General features: G+C 45.6%; 10 protein-coding genes and 2 non-coding genes across 12 annotated transcripts; 5 read left to right on the top strand and 7 right to left on the bottom strand.

Annotated features, from left to right (window-relative positions):
• Window positions 1–45: 45 nt before the first annotated feature.
• C7M61_000686 (uncharacterized protein) lies at window positions 46–1,542 on the top strand (the record flags this gene model as incomplete). The annotated part of the gene is made up of 1 exon (XM_024856115.1): window positions 46–1,542. The coding sequence occupies one exon, from the start codon at window positions 46–48 to the stop codon at window positions 1,540–1,542; it is 1,497 nt and encodes a 498-aa protein (XP_024715714.1).
• Window positions 1,543–2,483: 941 nt separating this feature from the next.
• NGT1 (Ngt1p) lies at window positions 2,484–4,061 on the top strand (the record flags this gene model as incomplete). Its single annotated transcript, XM_024856114.1, has 1 exon — window positions 2,484–4,061. The coding sequence occupies one exon, from the start codon at window positions 2,484–2,486 to the stop codon at window positions 4,059–4,061; it is 1,578 nt and encodes a 525-aa protein (XP_024715713.1).
• A 234-nt stretch (window positions 4,062–4,295) lies between these two features.
• C7M61_000684 (uncharacterized protein) lies at window positions 4,296–8,366 on the top strand (the record flags this gene model as incomplete). Its single annotated transcript, XM_024856113.1, has 1 exon — window positions 4,296–8,366. The coding sequence occupies one exon, from the start codon at window positions 4,296–4,298 to the stop codon at window positions 8,364–8,366; it is 4,071 nt and encodes a 1,356-aa protein (XP_024715712.1).
• Window positions 8,367–8,466: 100 nt separating this feature from the next.
• C7M61_000683 lies at window positions 8,467–8,539 on the bottom strand. Its single transcript has one exon. It is a non-coding gene; the product is annotated as a tRNA-Arg (tRNA).
• A 352-nt stretch (window positions 8,540–8,891) lies between these two features.
• Window positions 8,892–9,872, bottom strand: C7M61_000682 (amidase; the record flags this gene model as incomplete). Its single annotated transcript, XM_024856112.1, has 1 exon — window positions 8,892–9,872. The coding sequence occupies one exon, from the start codon at window positions 9,870–9,872 to the stop codon at window positions 8,892–8,894; it is 981 nt and encodes a 326-aa protein (XP_024715711.1).
• A 57-nt stretch (window positions 9,873–9,929) lies between these two features.
• On the bottom strand, window positions 9,930–11,396 carry C7M61_000681 (RBR-type E3 ubiquitin transferase; the record flags this gene model as incomplete). The annotated part of the gene is made up of 1 exon (XM_024856111.1): window positions 9,930–11,396. One exon carries the CDS (start codon window positions 11,394–11,396, stop codon window positions 9,930–9,932), a length of 1,467 nt encoding a protein of 488 aa, XP_024715710.1.
• Window positions 11,397–12,625: 1,229 nt separating this feature from the next.
• On the bottom strand, window positions 12,626–13,684 carry MUQ1 (ethanolamine-phosphate cytidylyltransferase; the record flags this gene model as incomplete). Its single annotated transcript, XM_024856110.1, has 1 exon — window positions 12,626–13,684. The coding sequence occupies one exon, from the start codon at window positions 13,682–13,684 to the stop codon at window positions 12,626–12,628; it is 1,059 nt and encodes a 352-aa protein (XP_024715709.1).
• Window positions 13,685–13,947: 263 nt separating this feature from the next.
• On the bottom strand, window positions 13,948–14,640 carry C7M61_000679 (uncharacterized protein; the record flags this gene model as incomplete). Its single annotated transcript, XM_024856109.1, has 1 exon — window positions 13,948–14,640. One exon carries the CDS (start codon window positions 14,638–14,640, stop codon window positions 13,948–13,950), a length of 693 nt encoding a protein of 230 aa, XP_024715708.1.
• A 153-nt stretch (window positions 14,641–14,793) lies between these two features.
• C7M61_000678 (U2-type spliceosomal complex subunit) lies at window positions 14,794–15,492 on the bottom strand (the record flags this gene model as incomplete). Its single annotated transcript, XM_024856108.1, has 1 exon — window positions 14,794–15,492. One exon carries the CDS (start codon window positions 15,490–15,492, stop codon window positions 14,794–14,796), a length of 699 nt encoding a protein of 232 aa, XP_024715707.1.
• A 95-nt stretch (window positions 15,493–15,587) lies between these two features.
• Window positions 15,588–15,659, top strand: C7M61_000677. The gene has a single exon. It is a non-coding gene; the product is annotated as a tRNA-Asp (tRNA).
• A 314-nt stretch (window positions 15,660–15,973) lies between these two features.
• Window positions 15,974–17,245, top strand: ALG1 (chitobiosyldiphosphodolichol beta-1,4 mannosyltransferase; the record flags this gene model as incomplete). Its single annotated transcript, XM_024856107.1, has 1 exon — window positions 15,974–17,245. The coding sequence occupies one exon, from the start codon at window positions 15,974–15,976 to the stop codon at window positions 17,243–17,245; it is 1,272 nt and encodes a 423-aa protein (XP_024715706.1).
• A 28-nt stretch (window positions 17,246–17,273) lies between these two features.
• On the bottom strand, window positions 17,274–20,669 carry C7M61_000675 (deoxycytidyl transferase; the record flags this gene model as incomplete). Its single annotated transcript, XM_024856106.1, has 1 exon — window positions 17,274–20,669. One exon carries the CDS (start codon window positions 20,667–20,669, stop codon window positions 17,274–17,276), a length of 3,396 nt encoding a protein of 1,131 aa, XP_024715705.1.
• Window positions 20,670–20,738: the final 69 nt, after the last annotated feature.

The following is a 20,738-nucleotide window of genomic DNA, read 5'->3' as shown; positions in this document are numbered from 1 at the left end:
ACTCGCACTGAAAATTACTTTCTTCCTTTTTGCAACCACACCACCATGGCTATAGAATCTGACCTAGAGCTGAATAGAGTACAGGAGTTGGACCAGCTCCTCTCCATCATTCATCCCAAAATTGTCCAATACGTCGCTCTGGCTGACCCGAATTCCCCGGATTACAAGCAAGAATCCTTAGGTACTTACCATGAGCCGCAGTCGTTGAAGAAGGTATTCACTGGCAACGACGAGATATTCAAGAAGGGATTGAGACACTCGCAGACCGAGCTCTTTGAGCAGATCGACAATGTTCTCAAATACTCCGTTAACACCTGGAACCCTGGGTTCTTGGACAAGTTGTATGCTTCCACTAACCCCATAGGTGTTATTAGTGATATCATCTTGTCTGTGTTGAACACCAACTCCCACGTTTATACCGTCTCTCCGGTACTCTCCGTGTTGGAGAACTACATGGGTAAGAAGTATGCCCGCTTCTTTTGGGAAGATGGTGAGAGAGTCGGAGGACTCACCTTCTCTGGTGGATCCTGGTCCAACATTACAGCAATGCACATGGCCAGATCTCTCAAGTTCCCCGAAACCAAACTCGAAGGAAACGCCGGTCGTAAGTTTGCCGTGTTCACATCAAAGCATTGCCATTACTCTGTGGAGAAAGCTGCCATTTTACTAGGTATGGGCCAGAAAAGCGTCTTCAAGGTTGACATAAACAAAGATGGCACAATGAAGCCAGATGCTCTTGACGATGCCATTGAAAAGGCTAAGAAAGATGGCTACACGCCATTTTTCATTAACGCCACCGCAGGTACTACCGTCTTTGGATCGTTCGATGATTTGAACGCCATTGGTCCAATTGCGAAAAAACACAACTTGTGGCTCCACGTAGACGGCTCCTGGGGAGGTAACGTCGTGTTTTCGGAAACGCACAAGCAAAAGCTTGCTGGCGTCAAGCATGCCGACTCCGTCACCGTGAATCCTCACAAGATGCTAGGCACACCAACCACTTGTTCGTTTTTGCTTGTGCAAGATGTGCGTCATTTCCAAACGGCAAACTCTCTCAGCGCTCCGTACTTGTTTCACGGAAGAGACAATGACGAGGAAAATCACGACTTGGCCGATGGAACCATGGGATGCGGCAGAAGAGCCGACTCATTTAAGTTTTACTTGACATGGTTGTACTACGGCGAAGACGGCTTGCGGGGCCGAGTCGACCATGCCTTTGCTATTGTGGACTACTTTAAAGAAAAAATTGCTCTGTTGCCAGGGTTTGAGTTGGTGGTTGACCTGCCTCAGTGCTTGCAGGTGTGCTTTTTTTACCGTCCAAAGGGTTACGAGAAAACCAGCTTTACCGATGTCACCCGTTATGTGTCAAGGGAGCTCCATAAGAGAGGCAAGTATCTTGTGGACTTCCTGCCTGACACGTCGAATGATGCCAAGGGCGAGTTTTTCCGGGTGGTGTTCAACCTGCCCATTCTCACTGATAAGGTGGTAGATGACCTTGTGGAGAACATTGTGGCGATTGGCCAGGAGTATCAGGCCAATTAGGTTTGGCCTACGATCGCCAAACAGGCCCAACAACCGATGGATTGCTGACTAGAAGAAAAAAAACCTCGCCTTGGCTCCGAGACAGTGTAACATGGACAAGCTTCCAGGTTGCATTTCTCGGCCCACATTTTAAGTCTGCGGCGGCGGGGTGAGCGGCTATCAGCGCGGAGGTGCTCTCGAGAGGGTAGCCGATGTGCAGAAATATGAGACGTGGAATTTCACTACCAAATAATAAAAGTATTACCTAATAGTGCCACCTCGGACCACCGTTGAAGTGGTTGCAAAAAAAAATGTAGCCTAACCTTGTGTATGCACATATACGCCTGCGCAGCACACGGATACCCCACACGCGACAATGGAGTATACTCCACACAGCGCCGTGAAACCCTGCAGAGACCAAGACACACATTGACACTTATTGCAACATGACAACTGCTGAGCTCATCACCACGGCTAACACCCCGGATTGCAACACCAGGTTGCATTTTCTCCAGAACCCCGGACTTGTGGGGTGCATCGTGCCCTAGGCCGGTGTTCAAAACGTTCTACGCGCATTTGTCCCAGATCCTCACGCTGGCTTGCTTTGTGACTCTTCAGGGATGCCAGATGGTAATTTGAATCGGACTCTGTAGTTTCAGCCTTGGATCAGTAGATGGTGGGGGACCTTCTTAAAGCTGCCCCACACCCGCACGGCTAGTATGGGGATCTGCGTTTTATTTTCTAGATTTTCTTGAATCAGCCCGTACGCTCAGGGTTGCCGCTCTGTGTATGGGTTGGCTGCGAAAAATGTAACATGGCGGCGCCGCTGCAACGCCTACGTGCAGCACTGAGATACTGGGGCCGTACTTCTTTATCTTTTTCGGACCCATTATCAATCCATAAATACCCCTGGACCCCGAGCGTAGTTTACACTTTTTTTTTTTTCTGTAGACAACTCCATCATGACTGCCTCGTCTAACAAATCCAACGAAGCCATCGACATAGAACTGTCGCCCCAAGGGTCTGAGACCAACCAGTCCTCCGACTTTAAGGCCGAGGTTGAGCACGAAGAGGAGCACCACCACGAAAAGCATGTTGAGTTGGTTCACCACGACTTGAAAGAGTTGGAAAACTCTGGCTTGTGGTACCACAAGAGAATCATCCCCGGCCTCCCACCTTACTCCAACTCCTTCGTTCAGATCATTGTCATGTCGTTCGTTATCTTCTTGACCCCAGGTTGTTTCAACGCCATCACCGGTATTGGTAACTCGGGTATCTCCGACCCCAAGGTCGCTGACAATGCCAACGTCGCCTTGTACTCCTGTTTCGCTACCATTGGTGCTTTTGGTGGTGTTATCTGTAACACTATCGGTGTTAAGGCCTGTCTTATGTTTGGTGGTACTGGTTACATCATGTACACCGCCTCGCTTTTAGTCTTTCGTGAGACTGGTAACAAAGGTTTCCCTGTTTTCGCTGGTGCCTACTTGGGTGTCTGTGCTGCATTGACCTGGGCTGCCCAGGGTTCCATTGTCATGTCTTATGCCCTTGAACACAGAAAAGCCACTGCTATCATGGTTTACTGGGTCATCTTCAACTTTGGTGCCGTCATTGGCTCTATCATTCCTTTAGCTCAGAACATGACTACCGGTGAGGAGCACGTCAACGCTGGCACGTACGTTGCTTTCATGGTCTTGATGGCTGCTGGTGTCGTTTTGGCTGGGTTCTTGCTTCCAATGGACAAGGTCTACAAGGCCGATGGTACCAAGGTGATTGCCAAGAAGTACCCAAAGATCACTCACGAGCTCAAGGGTATGTGGAAGGTTTTGAAGACAGACTTGAAGATCTACTTCATGTTCCCCATGTTCTGTGCTTCCAACTGGTTCTACACCTACCAATTCAACAACTTCAATGCCGCACGTTTCAACGTCAGAACCAGATCTTTGAACGGTTTGCTTTACTGGCTTACCCAGATGGTTGGTGCTATTGTGATTGGTTTCTTGTTGGACTGGAAGAGATTCAACAGACCAAACCGTGCCAGAATTGGCTGGACTGTCATTTTCCTCTTCGGTATGGCTACCTGGGGTGGTGGTTTGAAGTTCCAGTTGGGTGTTACCAGAGAAAACGTCGACGACGAGCCTCTCATTGACTTCCACGACAGCTACTACATTGGCCCTATGTTCTTGTACATGTGCTACGGAGCTTTCGATGCCATTTTCCAGGCCTACATTTTCTGGATCTTGGGTACTTTCTCCAACAACCCAAAGAAGGTCGCCTTGTACGCTTCTTTCTACAAGTCTTTGCAGAGTGCTTTCAACGCTGTCGTCTGGAGATTGGACGCCAAGAAGACCCCATTCATGCACATGTTCGCCAGTTCCTGGATTTTGGTTGTTGCATCGATGCTTTTTGCTGCTCCCTGCTGTTTCTTCAAAATCACTGAACACACTGAAGCCGAAGACGACGACATCGATGACATCATGGATGAGGAGGAAATCACCTCAGCCCAGACCAACGAGGACACCAAGAATGCCAAAGAGGCCTAAATGTGACTTATGTCAGGTCTTCATTGCTTCCCCTCGTGCTTTGCACATCTAATGAATTTTACGAAGTTATATATTTAAATGGCACTTCAAAGAACCAATTCTAGTAGCACCACTTTTTTTTTTTTTTTTTTCGCACCCATTTGACCTACTTCTGTCCGGAGTGCAGGGAAATAGGTCATAGGCCACACTAGCATATAAAAGGACCTGCCCGATAACAGGTCATACCAAAACTCAATGACCATTCAGTTTATTCCAGGAGATCCTAACAGGTCAACTGAATGTATAAGTCAGGCTCACTGGAAAAATCATCATATAATTGCTTATGGATCTGGCAATAACCTCATACTTCTGACAAAGACAGACGGTAACAAGAGCCTTCAGACAATATATCTCGAGAGAGATCCGGTGGCAATTGACATCAATCCAAGAGATGGCCTAATATGTGCATCATCTGGCAGTGAGATTATCATCTTGAAGCCGGTCAATGAGTACATGTCGGTGCCAAAGTGGACAGAGGATCTGCGAATTGATAATGGATCAAGCATCTTGAGCATCAAATGGGCTCAAGATGAGAATGAATTGGCTGTTGGGTCCGTGGAATTTTTATCGTTGTATCACATTTACGATGAATACGGAGAAATTAAGCATGTCAAACGTTGGCAACAAGCCCAAGCTAGCCCTGTGGAGCACTTGGATATTACAGCAGCAGCAGATAAGATTGTCACTTACAATTCTTCATCATTTGACAATTTCGTCAAGGTCTGGTTTCGTATAAATTACGGTGACGCCAATACTCTCTTCGACCTCGAGTACCTAGATCACAGCTCCGATACATGGATCACAGGCATTCAATGGCGCCAGCTGTCTTGCGAAGTGGATGATGACATTCACCAAATGGCACATATTAAAAACCTAAGAAGCTATATTCGAAATGACGACAGCAGTGATGTTCTATATGTCACGACCAGTGATCATGTGCTTCACATTTGGGCCACATATGACTTTAGCGGGCATTCCAGCATCAAGCAATGGGCTCTGCTTAGTCTTACGCAACGTCTTCTGAGCAACTACATGACATCAATCATTATAGACAATTCGGTCCTACAATCGACTTTGATACCTGCGCTTGAGAGTCATGAGAAAAGTACCGATATCGTTGAAGCATTCAAATTGGCGGACATTGATTCTTCAGACCTTCTTTTGGTGTGGGGTAGCAACGGCGAACTAACCGTGCTGGCCATTTCAAGAATAAGTGAGAGCCCGCCGAACTCCGTTGTCCTAAACGATATCTTCACAGTTCAATGCAACAGACATTGTATCCCAAGCTTTTCTTTTGCGGATTTGATAGAGACTGCCGGGGAAGAAGATGTGTCAGATGAAAGATTTCAAATAATATCAAATCCCGTTGTTGGAAGCCATGTTACTCACGACAAAAACACCGTCCAGTTTCTCATTCATGACAGAATGAAGAACACTGTCAGATTCGATGAATTGAATATTGAAAGTTTGGTGAAGACGCCACAACTGTCAGTCTCTCTCAAAAATAAGTACCAGGGTCATGCCAAATCTATCCAAAAGCTCATTACTTCCACATCCTCCTTCGAAGGAAATATCATGTTGTCGATCTCAAATTTCCCAGAGCATAACTACATATGGGAGCCACTCCTACTTGAGCCAGAGAATCAGAAACACATGTCCATCACCAAAAGGTTTCGCCTCAACGTTACTAGAGATCACGATAATGTATATGACCAGGGAATCCTGGATGCTATCCTCATTAACGACATCAAGGAGCCAATGGGATCATTCAGGCGCCATCTTGCGTTTGTAATAGAGAAAGGTGGTCACGCAAGTCTCTACGATTGTGATGGAGAAACCATGGATGATAAGGACGCTGAGCTTGTATACTGCCAGCAGATTCTAGACCAAAACAACGATTTGATAAGAAAGAAACCTTTGGCACTTTCGTTGCATGAGCTCTCGCATGGTCTTCATGGCATTATCGCCATCTTCAATCATGATCTCGTAAAAGCTTGGACTATTCAAGTATCTGGGAAAAGAATCATGATCAAGGAAGCAAAAATAGACAATCTTCCGGGTACCTATGAGGGAGAATGTCAGGTTTCCGCCGTCGACACATACCTTGAGAAAGACATTTCTGCCATAGATGGGAGAGGTGTTTTCAGATCTCTTTCTTCGACCTTCGATGACGAGACTCAGAATTTTGGCTGGAAACAAAACACGCTGATCCATACAAGAATTCAAAATATTTCTCAAATCAGCGGAGCATCACTCATCAATAAGCTAGCTCTTGTCGATGAGACCGGTCAAGAACTCTCTATATGGGACACACAATCAGGATTGTTGGAATATAGGGAGGTCTTTCCCGAAAAGTTTGGAAAGGTCAGGGATTTGGATTGGAACTTTACTGGATCAAATCATGAAACCACCAATGCCATTTTATCTGTTGGCTTCTCAAGATTCGTCCTTATTTACACGCAATTGAGATATGACTACACTAACAAAATACCGACGTTTGCTATTTTGAAAAAAATTGATATTTCAGAGTATACTTCGCATGAAATTGCGGACTCGATATGGATAGATGATGGTTATCTCGCGATTGCATGTGGTAATCAATTCTTCATCGATGACAAATGGGTCGATTTGAAAGAAACGGGTAGTACACACGCCAGCAAGTCAATGAATCAAACAATACGACAGCTTATGCTTGGATATAATGCCAAGCCAACAAGCTACTTAATCGCAGACTTGGTAAGGATCCTCAACGGTCCGCTCCCATTATATCATCCTCAGTTTCTTATCCAAGCACTTTTCAATAATGAGGTCAAACTTGTTGAAGAGATTTTAGTGAAGTTGCTTCAAGTGTTGCGAGATGACCAGCCGGTGACTTGGAATCTTGATTTCAATTTCTTAGAAGCAATCATCCCAGAGAAGAAACCAAAACTCAAACGTCGTTTGTCTCAGATTGACGGAATGAATAATGAGAACATTGAAGTGTTCGGTCAATTCAATAGCGTCGTTCTGGACCTTTTGGTAGAGAAGCTTACTAAGGTTTCCTTACCGCTACTCACAAGACATCAGCAAGTGACTTTAACTACTGTTGTCAACATTGTCAATGAGCTCTCACAATACAAGCAATCCATGGACGAAAATGGCTTGAAGTTCTTCTTGGGATTCAAGCTCTTTCAATCATCGCTGAAGCAAAAATCATTATCAATGCGTGATATCAGTTGGGCGCTTCACAGTGATCAAAAGGAAATGCTTTTTAGTGATATCGACGGATCTTTCCAGCATAGAATGACTTGGGAGAATATAAAGCAGACTGGTTTGGTTTATTGGACAGACACAAACCGGCTTACCTCAATTATTGAAAATGCAGCGAGAAATGAATTTGGTGACACTAGAGATCCTTCTGGGCGTGTTTCTGTGATGTATTTGGCAATCCAGAAAAAGCAGGTTCTTGTTGGATTGTGGAGGACGGTATCCCACGCTGAACGAGAGAAGGTCCTCAAGTTCATGAGCAACGATTTTACGGAACAAAGATGGCGAAGCGCTGCCCTGAAGAATGCCTTTGTGCTTTTAGGTAGACACAGATACATGGATGCTGCCTATTTCTTTCTACTTGGAGGTCTTGTGAAGGATTGTTGTATAACGTTATGCAACAAACTCGAAGAGATCGAATTGGCACTTGCAGTTGCCAGGGTTAATCATGCCGCTGATGTCGTCAAACACATCATCGAGAATTTTATTCTACCAAAAGCTTTGTTGAAGGGCGATAGGTGGATGACAAGCTGGGTCTTCTGGCAACTCAAACTAAAGGAGATTTCTGTCCAAGCATTGATCAAATCCCCATCCTCTGTTGTGAAGGAGCATCAAGAGCATTTCTCTGAAGCCTTCCAGAAAGAATTGAAAAGGATGCAACTTGATGCTCAAAGTCATAGTTTCCTCAGGGATGATCCGTTGCTAGCAGTTTTGTTTCATAAATTGCGTGCCTCCAAGCTGAACTACCTTAAGGGCTCAAAGGCTGTCACTGGAGAGGAAGAATTCAACTTCGTCATAAAAGTCAGTATGATATATTCCAGAATGGGATGTGACTACTTGGGATTACTTCTAGTGAGGAATTGGAAGTTCTTGAGCGATCACTCAGGAAGTCAAGACGAAACTCAAAAGGGTAAAGACTTGTTCTCAGAATTTGCAGGGCCCACAGCGGACACTAAGGTAGTGAACGACTCGGTCGCTTTCCAAGAACCTGACATGAGTGCATTTAGTTTCGGATTTTGAGAACACAATGATAACGAATTATAGAAAAGTAAATAGGTTCAAAAAGAATAGTTTCAGCCAAAGCTTGACCAACTTCAATAGGAACCTAAAAAAAAAACTAAACCCTACCCGGGACTCGAACCCGGAGTCTCCCGCTTAGGAGGCGGATGCCTTAACCATTTGGCCAGCAGGGCTTAAACAAGTGTGAGTGTATACAGCAATTAATATATAGTACAGTTTGCGCGATCGGTCAAAATCTTTGTTTTATGACTTAAAACTCATTTTGAGCATTTTTATGATATATTCCGACATCCCCTCAGAGATTTAGCTCAATCCGGGCATCTAATGTGGAATTATACCCCAATTTAATAATTTGAAGTTCAGTTAATACCAAATTTCCTCATATAAATCACCCATTTCACATTTTTGAGCCCTAATATTCTTCAATTACTGTTCATCATCCTCTACGTTGCATTAAAAGGGTGATCCCAGATCAATTGACAGTCTATTTCCCTATGTTCATTTGAAATCAAATTTCAGAAACACCTAAAGCTCAATTTCTCTGTACAAAACTCCTTCGGTGGCTTGTCCAAGGCTACCCAAGACTTGCACACTTCCATTTTGCAGGTCGATGTGATCAGAGTCAGGCTGTGAAGGATCGAACTGATAAATAGAGCTTGACCCTGTGTACATAGTGTCCTTTTCAACTCCAACTCTATTGCAAACAACCACTGTGGTTCTCGATTTCTTTCTGGGGAAGTAGTTTCTGAGATGTGACAAGAATGGGAAGAAGCGGAGAATCCAGTAATTTACTGTCAGGGTGTTAGGCTTATCGGCATCTTGAATCGGGTAATCAGGTTGATCCTCGAATTGCTTCTCGAGAACTTGGCCTCTCTTGAGTTTCTCCTCCTTGCTTAATTCTTCATTGATGGAAGGTGAATTTTCGGAAAGCCACGCGGTAGGAACAAGGATAAGGGACGAGTTGTTAACAAAGCAAGATGACGCAAACTCGTATTCATAAAATGGAGCTTTGAATTTGTAGGGATTTAGGTCCATGCATATGCCGATACTGGTCAAAATGCTCGATTTCTGTTCACCCTTGCCAAGCTTTAAAGCAACTGGACTAAAGCTCTTATCGGGGTTTTCTGAGCATCCAAATGCCTCGTCTGTGTCATAAAGGTGCGTCTTTCTATAATTGTGGACCAACGAACCTTGATCATCTATGACCATGGCAGAGTTATATATCTTGTCTTCGAATCTTTCTGGATACCCAATGACGGTAGTGCAATTGTATTGCTTTGATAGATCCTGTGCAAGTGTGGCCGAGGGTCCTGACCCTGCTTTGGCGAGGTATGGTTCGATCTCATCTCTACCTGAGAAGTTGTAACCAGTTACTGCAAACTCGGGAAGGAGGATAAGGTCAATGTCCTTTTTAACGTTGGATAAAAGATGTTTGACTTTGGCGATGTTCAAGTCCACCTTTCCCAATCGTGCATTCAATTGAACACACGCCACCCGAAGCTTCATGGTGATAAGATGGAATTTCGCACCCGCGCACTAGTGATGGATTGCAAGGCGGAAATCTCAATCGTCGATGTTCTCCATACCAGGCATTCCTTCGAATAATTTTCCAAAGCATGGACTTGAAATATCCTTGAAATGGTCATAAGGGGAGTTTGGTTCTAAGTAGACCCCACAAACATTGCAGAAAAATGTGTAGCATGAGGAACACCGCATTTTGTTGCAGCCATCCGATCTTTGGATGATCAAGTCGCAAGTAGGACACTTTCTGAAACCTTGACTCTCATCAGCAAGAAGCTCACTGAAAAGCTTGTCCATTTTGTATTCTTGTGAGACCTTTGTCATGAGATCAAAACCGTATCTGCAACGAATGTCGTTTCTCTCTTTCGATTTTGGGTCTGATTCCAACCAGGTCTCAAGTGCCTCGATCGGAACACCTTGGTATTGTTTGCCGTCATTCACCTTTGCACAGTCAATGCTGTCACTATGGTATGACTTGCGGCAGGTGTTGCAAAATGCGTAGTTACAGTCACGGCATATGACAAGCCGGCTGGTCATGTCCTCTCTAAATATCATAGCCGGGCATTTGCTTCTGGGACACGAAACCAAGCGTGTGGGGAACATTTTGGCGATAAGTGTATGCTGATGATCTCTGAAAAGCGTGATAAAGCGCTCGTAAAGCTCCATACCCTCTTTGTCGTAGCCAAGGATTTCATGAACTAGAGGGAGCTTGATGAACGGCGTCATTAGCCGTGTGCGGAACTGGTTGAAGTCGAAGGAGGCATCGGTAAGTGTGTCTAAGCGAAGATAGCGCTCTCTTGTTTCTAGAAAGCTCTTTGAACAATTGAAGTCAGGGCAGTGAACCTTTTCAACATCACCACCTTTAATAAGAGAGACGAAGAAGTCTCGAAGGCAGCCGTTGCAAAATGTGTGGCCACACAGGTTGAATTGCAGGCAGGCTTCTCCCTTGACATCGGCCTGGCAAATCTCACAAGTGAAAGTAGTGTCGTTGAACCGTTTCTGGTTGCACTGGTTATCGTGCTCTATTAGCTGCTCGTAGAAAGGTGCATCCGAACCACACTGTACCGACGAGCCTACGAGCAGATCGAGGTTTGAATTCACGCTTTCCTGAAGAATGTCTATAATTGTGAATAGCACCTGGTCTCTCGTTAGTGTCCATTGCTGCTCGATCTCTAGTCTCATCTCTTGAAGCCTGTCTTTATCAATCACCCTGCATTCTATGTTAAGCTTTGGAGCCGACTCGTAGGGATATGTTTCGGGAAGCTGGAATCGTAGCTTCAAAGGCGGCAAGTGCTTAATTCTTTTTGATTGTATTGTCTTTTCTCCAGATGAGTCTTGCAAGTTCACTAGTAGGCTTCGGTCTGTTTCCAACGGAATAGTCATAACGCCCGAATTTTTGTCATGGTCTATACTGATCTGGTCTCCGTAAATGGACTCGAGCGTCTGTAGCTCTTCTTGACGAGGCGAAAGGTCATAACCTTCTAGATCCATATCATCTCTCGATGGCATGAAAAGTGAGATGTGCGCAGAGCTGATAAGTCTTATGTAGTACGATAAGCTAACGACAAAGGTGAAGAGATTAGGCACAAAGTGAACGAAACTTCTTTTTGCATAATGCTATTGACAAATGAGAGATAAAGAGACGGTTTTGAGTTTTCTGTCGTTGATAGGAGGTGGGGCACTCAGCCGCTTGCTTATCACGCTTACTCAACTTCGCATAGAGATGCCAACACTAAATCTAAGCGCCTTAGAGCTTAATATAAAGAATTTAATGTCTCAGAGATTCTCTATTCACAGCTCTTACGTTTCGGTCAATAAACCATGTGATGAGAATTTTGGACCCAGATCTACCTGTCAGTGCATTTCGAATGACATCGACTCCATTGCGTTCGATGCCCAAATTAATCTAAATGACCTGATCAGTGCCTTGTGCAATTGACTCATAGACGAGGCCTTTGGAAAATTCGAATGGCGTAAAAAAATAATGTATGAGTACTTTCGGCATGTTGCGTGACATCACTATCACGCCAGGCAGAGTCCATGCGCGAACCACTTTTTGCACCCATACGAAGAAACACATACAAGACGTGGTTGAGGGAAGACTTAAGCAATTGACTATCTTTATTAGAGAAAATGTAATGTCAAGAAGAAAAATTGGCACTTATTGACGGGAGAAATGTTGGCCATTTCCCGATTGGGCGGACCATTGTCGTGGCATGCGCAGTCAGGCCCTCCCCACATATCGGGTCACGATACATTAAGGCGCCCCTCTAGAACCACCCACTATATAAGAGCTTGGCCCCCACACTGCAATTGCCAAAACCAATTTTCAAGATTGACACGTACGCAGATATAAACATTATAATATCGCTTTCACGAAATGACAAGAACTCACAAGTGGAACGCAAACAAAAACGCAGGCCCTAGATTCTTCAGCCGTGCTGGCGGCCACATCGACATGAATCCTTCTAAAGTTGCAAGAGGTGGCTTTGGTAAGCACAATTGGGGACAGCCAGGCGATGAATTGGACGATCAGGAGGAGTTTGACGATCAGGTTTTCTTCAACAAGTCCAGAAGACGTAGCTCGAATCATGCCATGAACGAGCAGATGCTCAAGGAGTTGAACGAAAAGTGCGACAAATTGGTCACCGAAGCCTGAATCGATCTCAGAGGTGCCAATTCATTATGAAGTAACGTATAACGACAATGAACGAATCGATAGATAAGTTGTAGTTGATCTAGTTTCCTTGAAGCTCATCGGCACGGAGTTTACTCTCAATCTCTGCCTTCCAGCCCTTTCTGCGCTGTCTCTCTTCGTACGCCTTTTTGTTGTCCAACACACGGTTGACAATAAATGCAGTGTTTATGTTGTCAAACTTGTGTGGACCAAGCTCCTGGACTAATGGGGCCACATCACTGTAAGATCCCTCCTCGAATGGAGCAGGTCCATGGAAAACTGCCTGGACTTCACCTGGTATCTTGTTCAACAACTGTTGAGTGGCTTTCCATGGAGCGCCAATGACAACAGCGTCAACGTAACGGCATTGTAACACACAGAGCGATCTCTCAAAAAGATTCATGACAGGATAGTTCATCCCCTTGTGGGTGTTGATCGTCTTATCGTCATAGATTCCCACGACGACGGCTTTACCGTTGGCTTTCTCTCTAACAAGACGCAATGCCTCAATGTGGCCTGGGTGGAAAAGGTCGAAGGCGCCGTCAATGTAAACAGAACCATTATTCAACTTTTCCTTGATCTCAGGTGATGGCTCTACCACGGTCTTAAGCCCGTCTTCACCCTCGACATTGACGAACACAGCCGAACCTTTCTTGTTTCCTGATGCATCCGAAGCGTACATTTCAAATCTTCTCAAGGCATCCTCATTGGAGAAAAGAGGGTGCTCTAAAGCAGCCTCAAGAGAAGGGATGGGTTTGAAGTGGTGTGCTTTGCTCATCAACAACATACGACCCACCAAGTCAGTGGTGGAAATGTTCGGCGTTCTCTTGACAACGACGAATAATCCCAAGTCTTTGACGCCCTTGTAACAGTCCTCGCCGTTTGCATCGGTGGTGATGTCGTCACCGTGAACCACATACTCACAGCCGTACTCTTTCATGAAAGCAGGGTCTGTAACGTACGGCGCAGAAGGCACCGCTTTTGTAGACCATTTGCATGCCTCAACGGCGGTGAGTCTCTCATCTAATGTCATAACAACTGGGCCCTTGTTGTGAAGAATATCCTCGTCCGAGTGAACTCCAACATAAAGCTCTTTACCTAGTTGACGAGCCTGGAGCATAGCACCAGCATGTCCTTCCTGTTAGTGACTACCAAAAAGCTTCAACACAGACACATACCATGATGGGCAAAATCAAAGCATCCATCAACCCAGATCCTGCAGTTTTCAATTCCCTCGGGGCGTTCAAACATGTTTTCTAGCAAAGAAGTGGGATGCTGAAAATCACTAGGTGGGGTGTAGCGAGCTCGCGAATTGGCAAGCTATGCACTCAAGCATATGCACATTCGCAGCCACCGGGTCAAAAGGAAGCACTAATAAAAAGCCTACCGCACGCCTGACTGTTGCTGTGCAGAAACCTGGATGGCTTCTTCTGGTTGTTTCTGAAACATCTTTTTCTTTGGAGGTGGCGGATTGTAGTTTTGAGAGCGGGCATGACTTTGGTATAACGGTTCTTGCGGCTGATCGCTGGTGCCCACATACTGGGGCCGTTCATTCTGCTGCCTCTCTCTACCCAATTTCTCTAGATGCTTGTAGATCATGCCCGCGTTTCTAGTCAGACAGCCGTTGAGCCACGTGAAGAACCCGCCGATCACTGGTGGGAGGGAAATGAGCAAATCAAACAAGATCTGGGAATGGAGCTTGGCTTCCAATTGGTGTGATATGAAGAACTCCTTCTCTGCAATGCTTATGAGCCGGGCATGCACCACATACATCATGAGTGGGCCAAGAGCAGGTAAGAAGAAACAGGCCACTGGTGCTAACCCGATTCCACAATCCATGCCTACTCCACACAGTCCTAGGAAGCATTTATCATCGATCCATGCTTGATTCTGGATCTTCTTCCACGCATTCTGCTCTTTCTTCAGGTATATGTCTGGATTAAGCTTTCTCCTCTTATCGTTCTCATCCTGATAGGGATTGATAGTGTTGAGCTTTTCGCCCGCCACCTCGTTGTATTTATCCATGGCAATGTCATATCCAGGGATACTTTCTAGTTGTTGTTGGAATTGTGACATATTGTGTCAGTCACGTAGGTTGAGTCCAGGAGAGAATATGTCAGGCACTGACATATAGGTGCCGCGCAACCGAACTACCCCAAGTTTTAAGCAACTCTACCGATTATTTGTCTATTAACTTTCCCTAACCCCTGAAGCAGTGTGACTTGCTTCTTATTGCGTACCTAATAATTCCTCCTTTTCTTTCTTCAGCAATGGCTGCACCGCTCCACCCAGCTCCTCTTTGCATATGAAGCACTTGGTCTTATTCTGTTTGAACCTCGCCATGAAACACTTTTGGCAGAAAATGTGGTCGCATGAAGTCTTCACGGGGTTCTTGTAGTCCTCCTTGCAGATGGGGCATTTGAAAGGGACGTTCTCCTTTCCTTGCTTCTGTTCTGTCTCTGGCTTCGAAGCCACGTTTTCCCATTCCTTTACTACAGGCCTCTTCTGCTTCAGCTCATCACGGATATGTAAGAATTTGCAGGTGTCGCCATAGCCACAGAAACCTGTTTGTTGGAAATCTTTGCATATGTCAGGTTGAAAGTCTGTGAGAGTGATGACTTTGATGTTCTCCGGAGCAGGTTTGGGTCCAGCTATGGCCTTTTTTGAAGGCTCCCCTGCTTCTTCAGGCTTGTCTGTTCTCGGTAGATCCTTGTTTTCGTGATCAACGTTCCGAGATGGTTTCGAAGCATTTGAGACGGTGATCTTCCGCTTTTTCGATGTATCTGAGAGGATGCTCGACTCGTCATTTTCGTCAACTGGCAGTTCAGCACGTCGCCTTGTCGACGTATTTGATGACTTGAGTGTGCGCTTCTTGAACATGGATAAGATACCTGGTCTATCTCGAACAAGGTTACCCCAGATGAGCATCCCAGTAATGTATAAGGTACACGTGACCTTCTGCACGTGATTGGACATTTTTACCTGTTCCTCATATTTACATTTTAAGCTCGAATATGCAGAAATCCGAGATAGTTTAGTGGCTAGAATTACCGCTTGTCGCGTGGTAGACCGGGGTTCAATTCCCCGTCTCGGAGCATTTTCTTTTTGCCATTGCTCCGAAAGCTTTTAAACTTTGGAAGTTTCCTGATAAAGCTAGTTTTTGGTCCGTTCAGTCTGCATCCGAGTGCTGGCGTGTCTCAATTGCATGAATGGTTCATGGATCAATTCGCGCAGTCTTCTCAATACCACACCAATCTCCAATTATCCAAACCTACTTGATCGCATGGGCAGCTTCATAGAATATCGTGGCTTTGGTCATGTTCTACAAGGAAGCGGTCCTTGGTTTTGGTGGCTAGTCGGTTTCTACTTATGTGTTCCGTTTTTGGTTTATATGATACTTCCTTTTATCATGTACAAGCGTCCTCATGGAAACAGAAAGACCGTCACGATACTAGTGCTAGGTGACTTGGGCCATTCTCCGAGGATGAATTATCATGCACTTCTGTTTTCGAAGCTCGATTATAACGTGAATCTCTGTGGGTATTTGGAAAGCGAACCCCCAGCATCTGTGATTGAAGACATGAACATTGACATTCGCCCTATCGTTCCCATCAAGAACAAGGCAAATTTGCCATATTTGGCATTCGCTGCTCAGAAGGTGGTTCTTCAGCTTTTCCAGCTCTTCCAGCTTCTCATGGATGTAAGAGGGTCAGATTACTACGTTATACAAAACCCTCCGTCGATGCCGCTCCTACTAGTATTGGTTGTCTTCATTAAATTGTTCAGCAGATCATCTAAGTTGGTCATTGACTGGCACAACCTCAACTACAGCATCTTGAATCTCAAGTACAACAATGAAAAGCACCCATTGGTGAGGATATTGAGACTCTACGAAAAGACCTTGGGACAGTTTGCTTGGCTTAACATTACAGTGACCCATGCAATGAAATCATTCCTAATCAATGAGTTCGGTTACTCCCCCTCTTCCATCTCCACTTTGCATGATCGTCCTGGAACTCAGTTCCAACCCATTCAAGAAACTGGCCTTTCGAAGGAGGAGTTTCTCCGAGACCATCCACTATTCAAGGATGTCCCTGGAATAGAGCAGTACAAAATTCTTGTGAGCTCGACCTCGTTCACTCCCGATGAGGATTTTGGTGTATTGTTGGATGCTCTCAAGAGTTACGACGATTCTGAGGCCAGCAAGAGCGATCCTATCTTCCTTATCGTAACCGGAAAAGGCCCTCTCAAAGATCAGTTCTTGTCGAGGGTAAATGAGCTCAATTTTCTGAAGCGTGTGATTATAAAGAATGCATGGCTTGCCTCGGAGGAATATCCTACCATCTTATCATTGGCCGACCTTGGTATTTCCTTGCACACTTCCCTGAGCGGTATCGACTTGCCAATGAAAATCGTCGATTTCTTTGGTGTCGGCGTACCTGTGATTTCGCTTTCTTTCCCTTCAATTGGTGAACTCGTTATTGATGGAACAAATGGCCTCATAGTACCAGACAATACGTCAGTATCACAGAGCGAGGAGCTCTGTCGTCTCATCACGGATGTCTTAAGTAACGAAGAGCTTTTGAAGAAGCTCAAAGGAGGTGCATTGGCGGAGAGCAAAAGAAGATGGGACGCAAATTGGAGTAGAAAGCTTGGACCTAAATTTCCAGATGTATCATAAATATCTATAAATCATTAGTCATTATCGTTCAAAGTCGTAATTCAATGTTCTTTAGTGAGAGAAAGTTCACAAGGCCATGTTTGAGGTTCTCCTCATATCTCTTGCGCCAGTCGGATATCCCTGAGGCGATTGTCTCTGCTTGCAGGCTCGAACACACACCCAACATTGTGCTGTGAAGTTCAATCTCTTTCTCAATGGTTGATAATATTCTTGTGCATGCGCTGATATTTCCCTGAGATGCTAAGCTCATTAAAAAGTCGCTGAACATTTGAATGTCATCAGGGTGTGGTCCCTGATGCTCGAGAGACAGTCTGACCCACTCTTGAACCTGTTCAAGGATACTGAAAAGATCGAACTGCTGACCTCCAAGGCCCTCAATCACCAAGGCTCTTGGCTGGGCATTAACCCATTCGGAGGTTATTTCACTATCACCTATGGCCTTAAGATTCTCCTTTTTTTGCTCGAGTTTGGTCCTCAAGGACACTGGATTGAGTTTTTTGTTTTTCTTTTGCCATGCCAAGTCTTTAAAGAACTCTTCTCTGATGAGCGTTGGAATCTCGCCCAATACTTCTTCATCGTATGACACGGTATCATTGTAAGGAGTTGGTGACCTGGGTACTTTAGCTGGCGATGTTGATTTTTTGGGTGAGATCCCCAATTTTCTTTTCTTCTTGGGTGATTCAACAACTCGAGCGATCTTGAAATCACCGTTAGTTTGTGTTGGGAATAATTGTTGAAGATACACCTTGCCTACTGGACTTCCGGTGGAGCTCTTCTTGACAGGACTTGCCTCTTTTCCAGAGACTGGTATGCCCCTTCGCAAGAGCTCTTTCTTCAACTCCCTTCTGATATCGTCAGGAAGTGTGTTGAAGACATTCCAATCAATTGACTCGCTGTTTGTGACTGTGTCAGCATACTCAAATAATTGGGAGCTCTGTAAAGGCTTCACAGGCTTTTTTGCTTTGGGTCTGTTAAACTCGAGTCGTTGCTGCCTTTGTTTTTTGACAGCCTCTATGTCCTCCAATTTTCCCAAACTGACTGCGATGCCACGAAGATCTTCAACTGGAATATTCATGACTCGGAAAAGAGCTTTCATTTCTGACCCAAGGATACCCCAATCATTAGTTGGGACACCCATTCTCGATGATCTGCTAAAGAAGTCACAGAGACCAAGCCCCAAAAATTTGGGAGGGTTCTTTGGTGCATTGGGAGCTCTTCGAGCGAGCCTTAGCGTCAACACAGATCCACAAACTCCCAAGGCAAGGAGTCTAGTGTGGAGCTCTCTCGCTAGCTGCATAAGAAAGTATTCAGCTTGCTCGAATTTGTCAAACCGAATTCCAAAGTTGACATCCACCGACACGGTTTTCCTTCCAAGAAGAGCCTCGCTACTACTTAGGTCGAGCGTTATCGAAGTCTTGTCAATACCTCTGCACATCTCGTAGACCCTGGCACCAATCTTTTCGCCCAATATAGTACTTAGACGCTGTTGAGAGAGGTGTTTGATTTCCTTGATTAGTAGCTGCTTTGGATGGACATCCAAATTGAGTTCGTTCGTTAGCTTATCAGCAATACTCCAGCCGACATTAGGAAGATCGGTGACTTTGCAGCCCTCGAGATAACTTTCGATGTCTTCATGAAGGTGGAAAAACCCATTAGGTTTGGCTCTTTTGGTGGCCAACTTTGCCAACAAGACGTTTGTAGCTGCACCAATTGAGGCAGTGCACTTCACAAGGCCGTAGATGTCAGCTCTAATTTCTTCGCAGAAAGACTTGATGAAACCAGCATCTTTGCCTCTACAATGAGAAGTGGCATCCACCAACACTTCATCAATCAGGACTGGAAAAATTGAATCGAACACCTTCTTCGATAGTAAATAGTTGTAAAAGGAATTCGAATAATTCTCATAGGCATTGAAGTCGTAGTCGATAACTTTCAAGTGGGGACAACGATCTTTCGCTCTTCCAAGCCACATGCCATTAGATACCCCCAGCTTACGAGCAACGTAATTGCAACTCGCTACATCGGAGGACTTGCCGCCATGCGACACTGCGATGGGATCTGTGGCTAGGTCAAGTTCAGGATGGCCTAGTGCTGATGCTTGGGCGAAAAAGCAGTCAAAGTCAATATGTAGCACAACGCTGTCATCGGGAAGTTCCGTTTTAGTATGTTTGGTCGCATCCGGATTATTCTGAAGAGTATCTTTTGCAACCATTCTCAAGAACCTAGCCCGAAGGTCAGCTTTCCATGTGCTTAGATGGTGAAGCCTGGAGTTTGCAAAGAAATGCTTGAGGAAGTCTGGATGCTTTGCATCCATCGCTGAAGTATGCGATCTTTCTTGAGCCAAGTTGAGATCTATGGGTCTGTCCTGAGCTGGGCCTTCAAGTGGGTCAAGCATGGCAGGCTCGACCGCTTCAGCTGCGGTGGTATCTGGAATCTCTGGAGAAACAGCAGTAGTCTCGGCGACAATCTCCTCCTGCAATGCTGCCTCCTCAGCAGCAACCTCATCGGCTTCCTCGTCAGCCTCTTCGATGTCTGGAAACTCGTCTTGCTTGTCATCTGACGTTTCTGCCACAGCAAAGCCGAGCCGTTGCTGGTCATAGTCAATATCATCAATGAGTCTATAGTCACGCCAATTTAGGAGCTTCTTCTCCTTAACGCAATCTGCTATCCACTGCGCCTTCACAACCTTGTAATTTTTGAATTGAATCCGCTTTCTCGGCGTGAGTCTGTCACAAACGATATGCGTAGCGGCGCCTTTGCTGGAGAGGTAGCTGAGGAAGGTGCCACCGTGAAGAATGACCAACTTGTGGATGACCCCCATCGAGGGTACGGTGTTTCCATTCACAAACACAACGCAACCGGCAAAAATATCCTCTCCTTCGATCGGCTCGCCGGCTGCGGCACGCCGCTTTCTCTCCCACTCAATGTACGCGTCGTCAGCCTTTTGCTGCTTGAGGTGCTTGTTCTGGAAGTATGTGCCGAAATCGCCGAACTCGTGAAGCGGCCCCACGTCGGCAAACATCGACTCCTGTGGCTCCTCGCCTTCTTCATTGTCTTCTTCGCCCGGTTCCTCCGGTCCATTTTGCTCCGCTTGGTTCATCAACTGATTTCCTGGTACCCAGTCATCGCCCTCTTCTTCACCCTCATCACCAACCTCTCCTCCTCCAGCGTCCCCATCGTCGTCAGTGTGTTCTGCAATCTCCATCACAGGATCCTCCTGCTTGAGACCTAGTAGAACGTCATCCAAATCATCATCAAAGGGGTTCGACTCCGTGGAGCGAAGCGACCCCAGCTTTCTTGCAGTCGGTGTAGAAGTGCCATGAAACGACCAGTTCTTCTCCTTTCCCTGGCTCAAGCCCTGGATATGGTCGAGCAACTGCGAGTTGTCCAACAGGCGGAGAAACGACTCGTACGTTTCGTCCATGATGGGCTGTGCTGGCTGCACAGTGTGCTATAGAGTTGATTGAGCAGAGACGTTAGAGTGTATGCGCCC

Source organism: Candidozyma pseudohaemuli (genome assembly GCF_003013735.1).
Source record: "Candidozyma pseudohaemuli strain B12108 chromosome Unknown scaffold00001, whole genome shotgun sequence".
In the NCBI taxonomy this organism is placed as follows: domain Eukaryota; kingdom Fungi; phylum Ascomycota; class Pichiomycetes; order Serinales; family Metschnikowiaceae; genus Candidozyma; species Candidozyma pseudohaemuli.
Note: the sequence above shows the minus strand (reverse complement) of the source record. Positions and strands in the feature narration are given on the sequence as shown.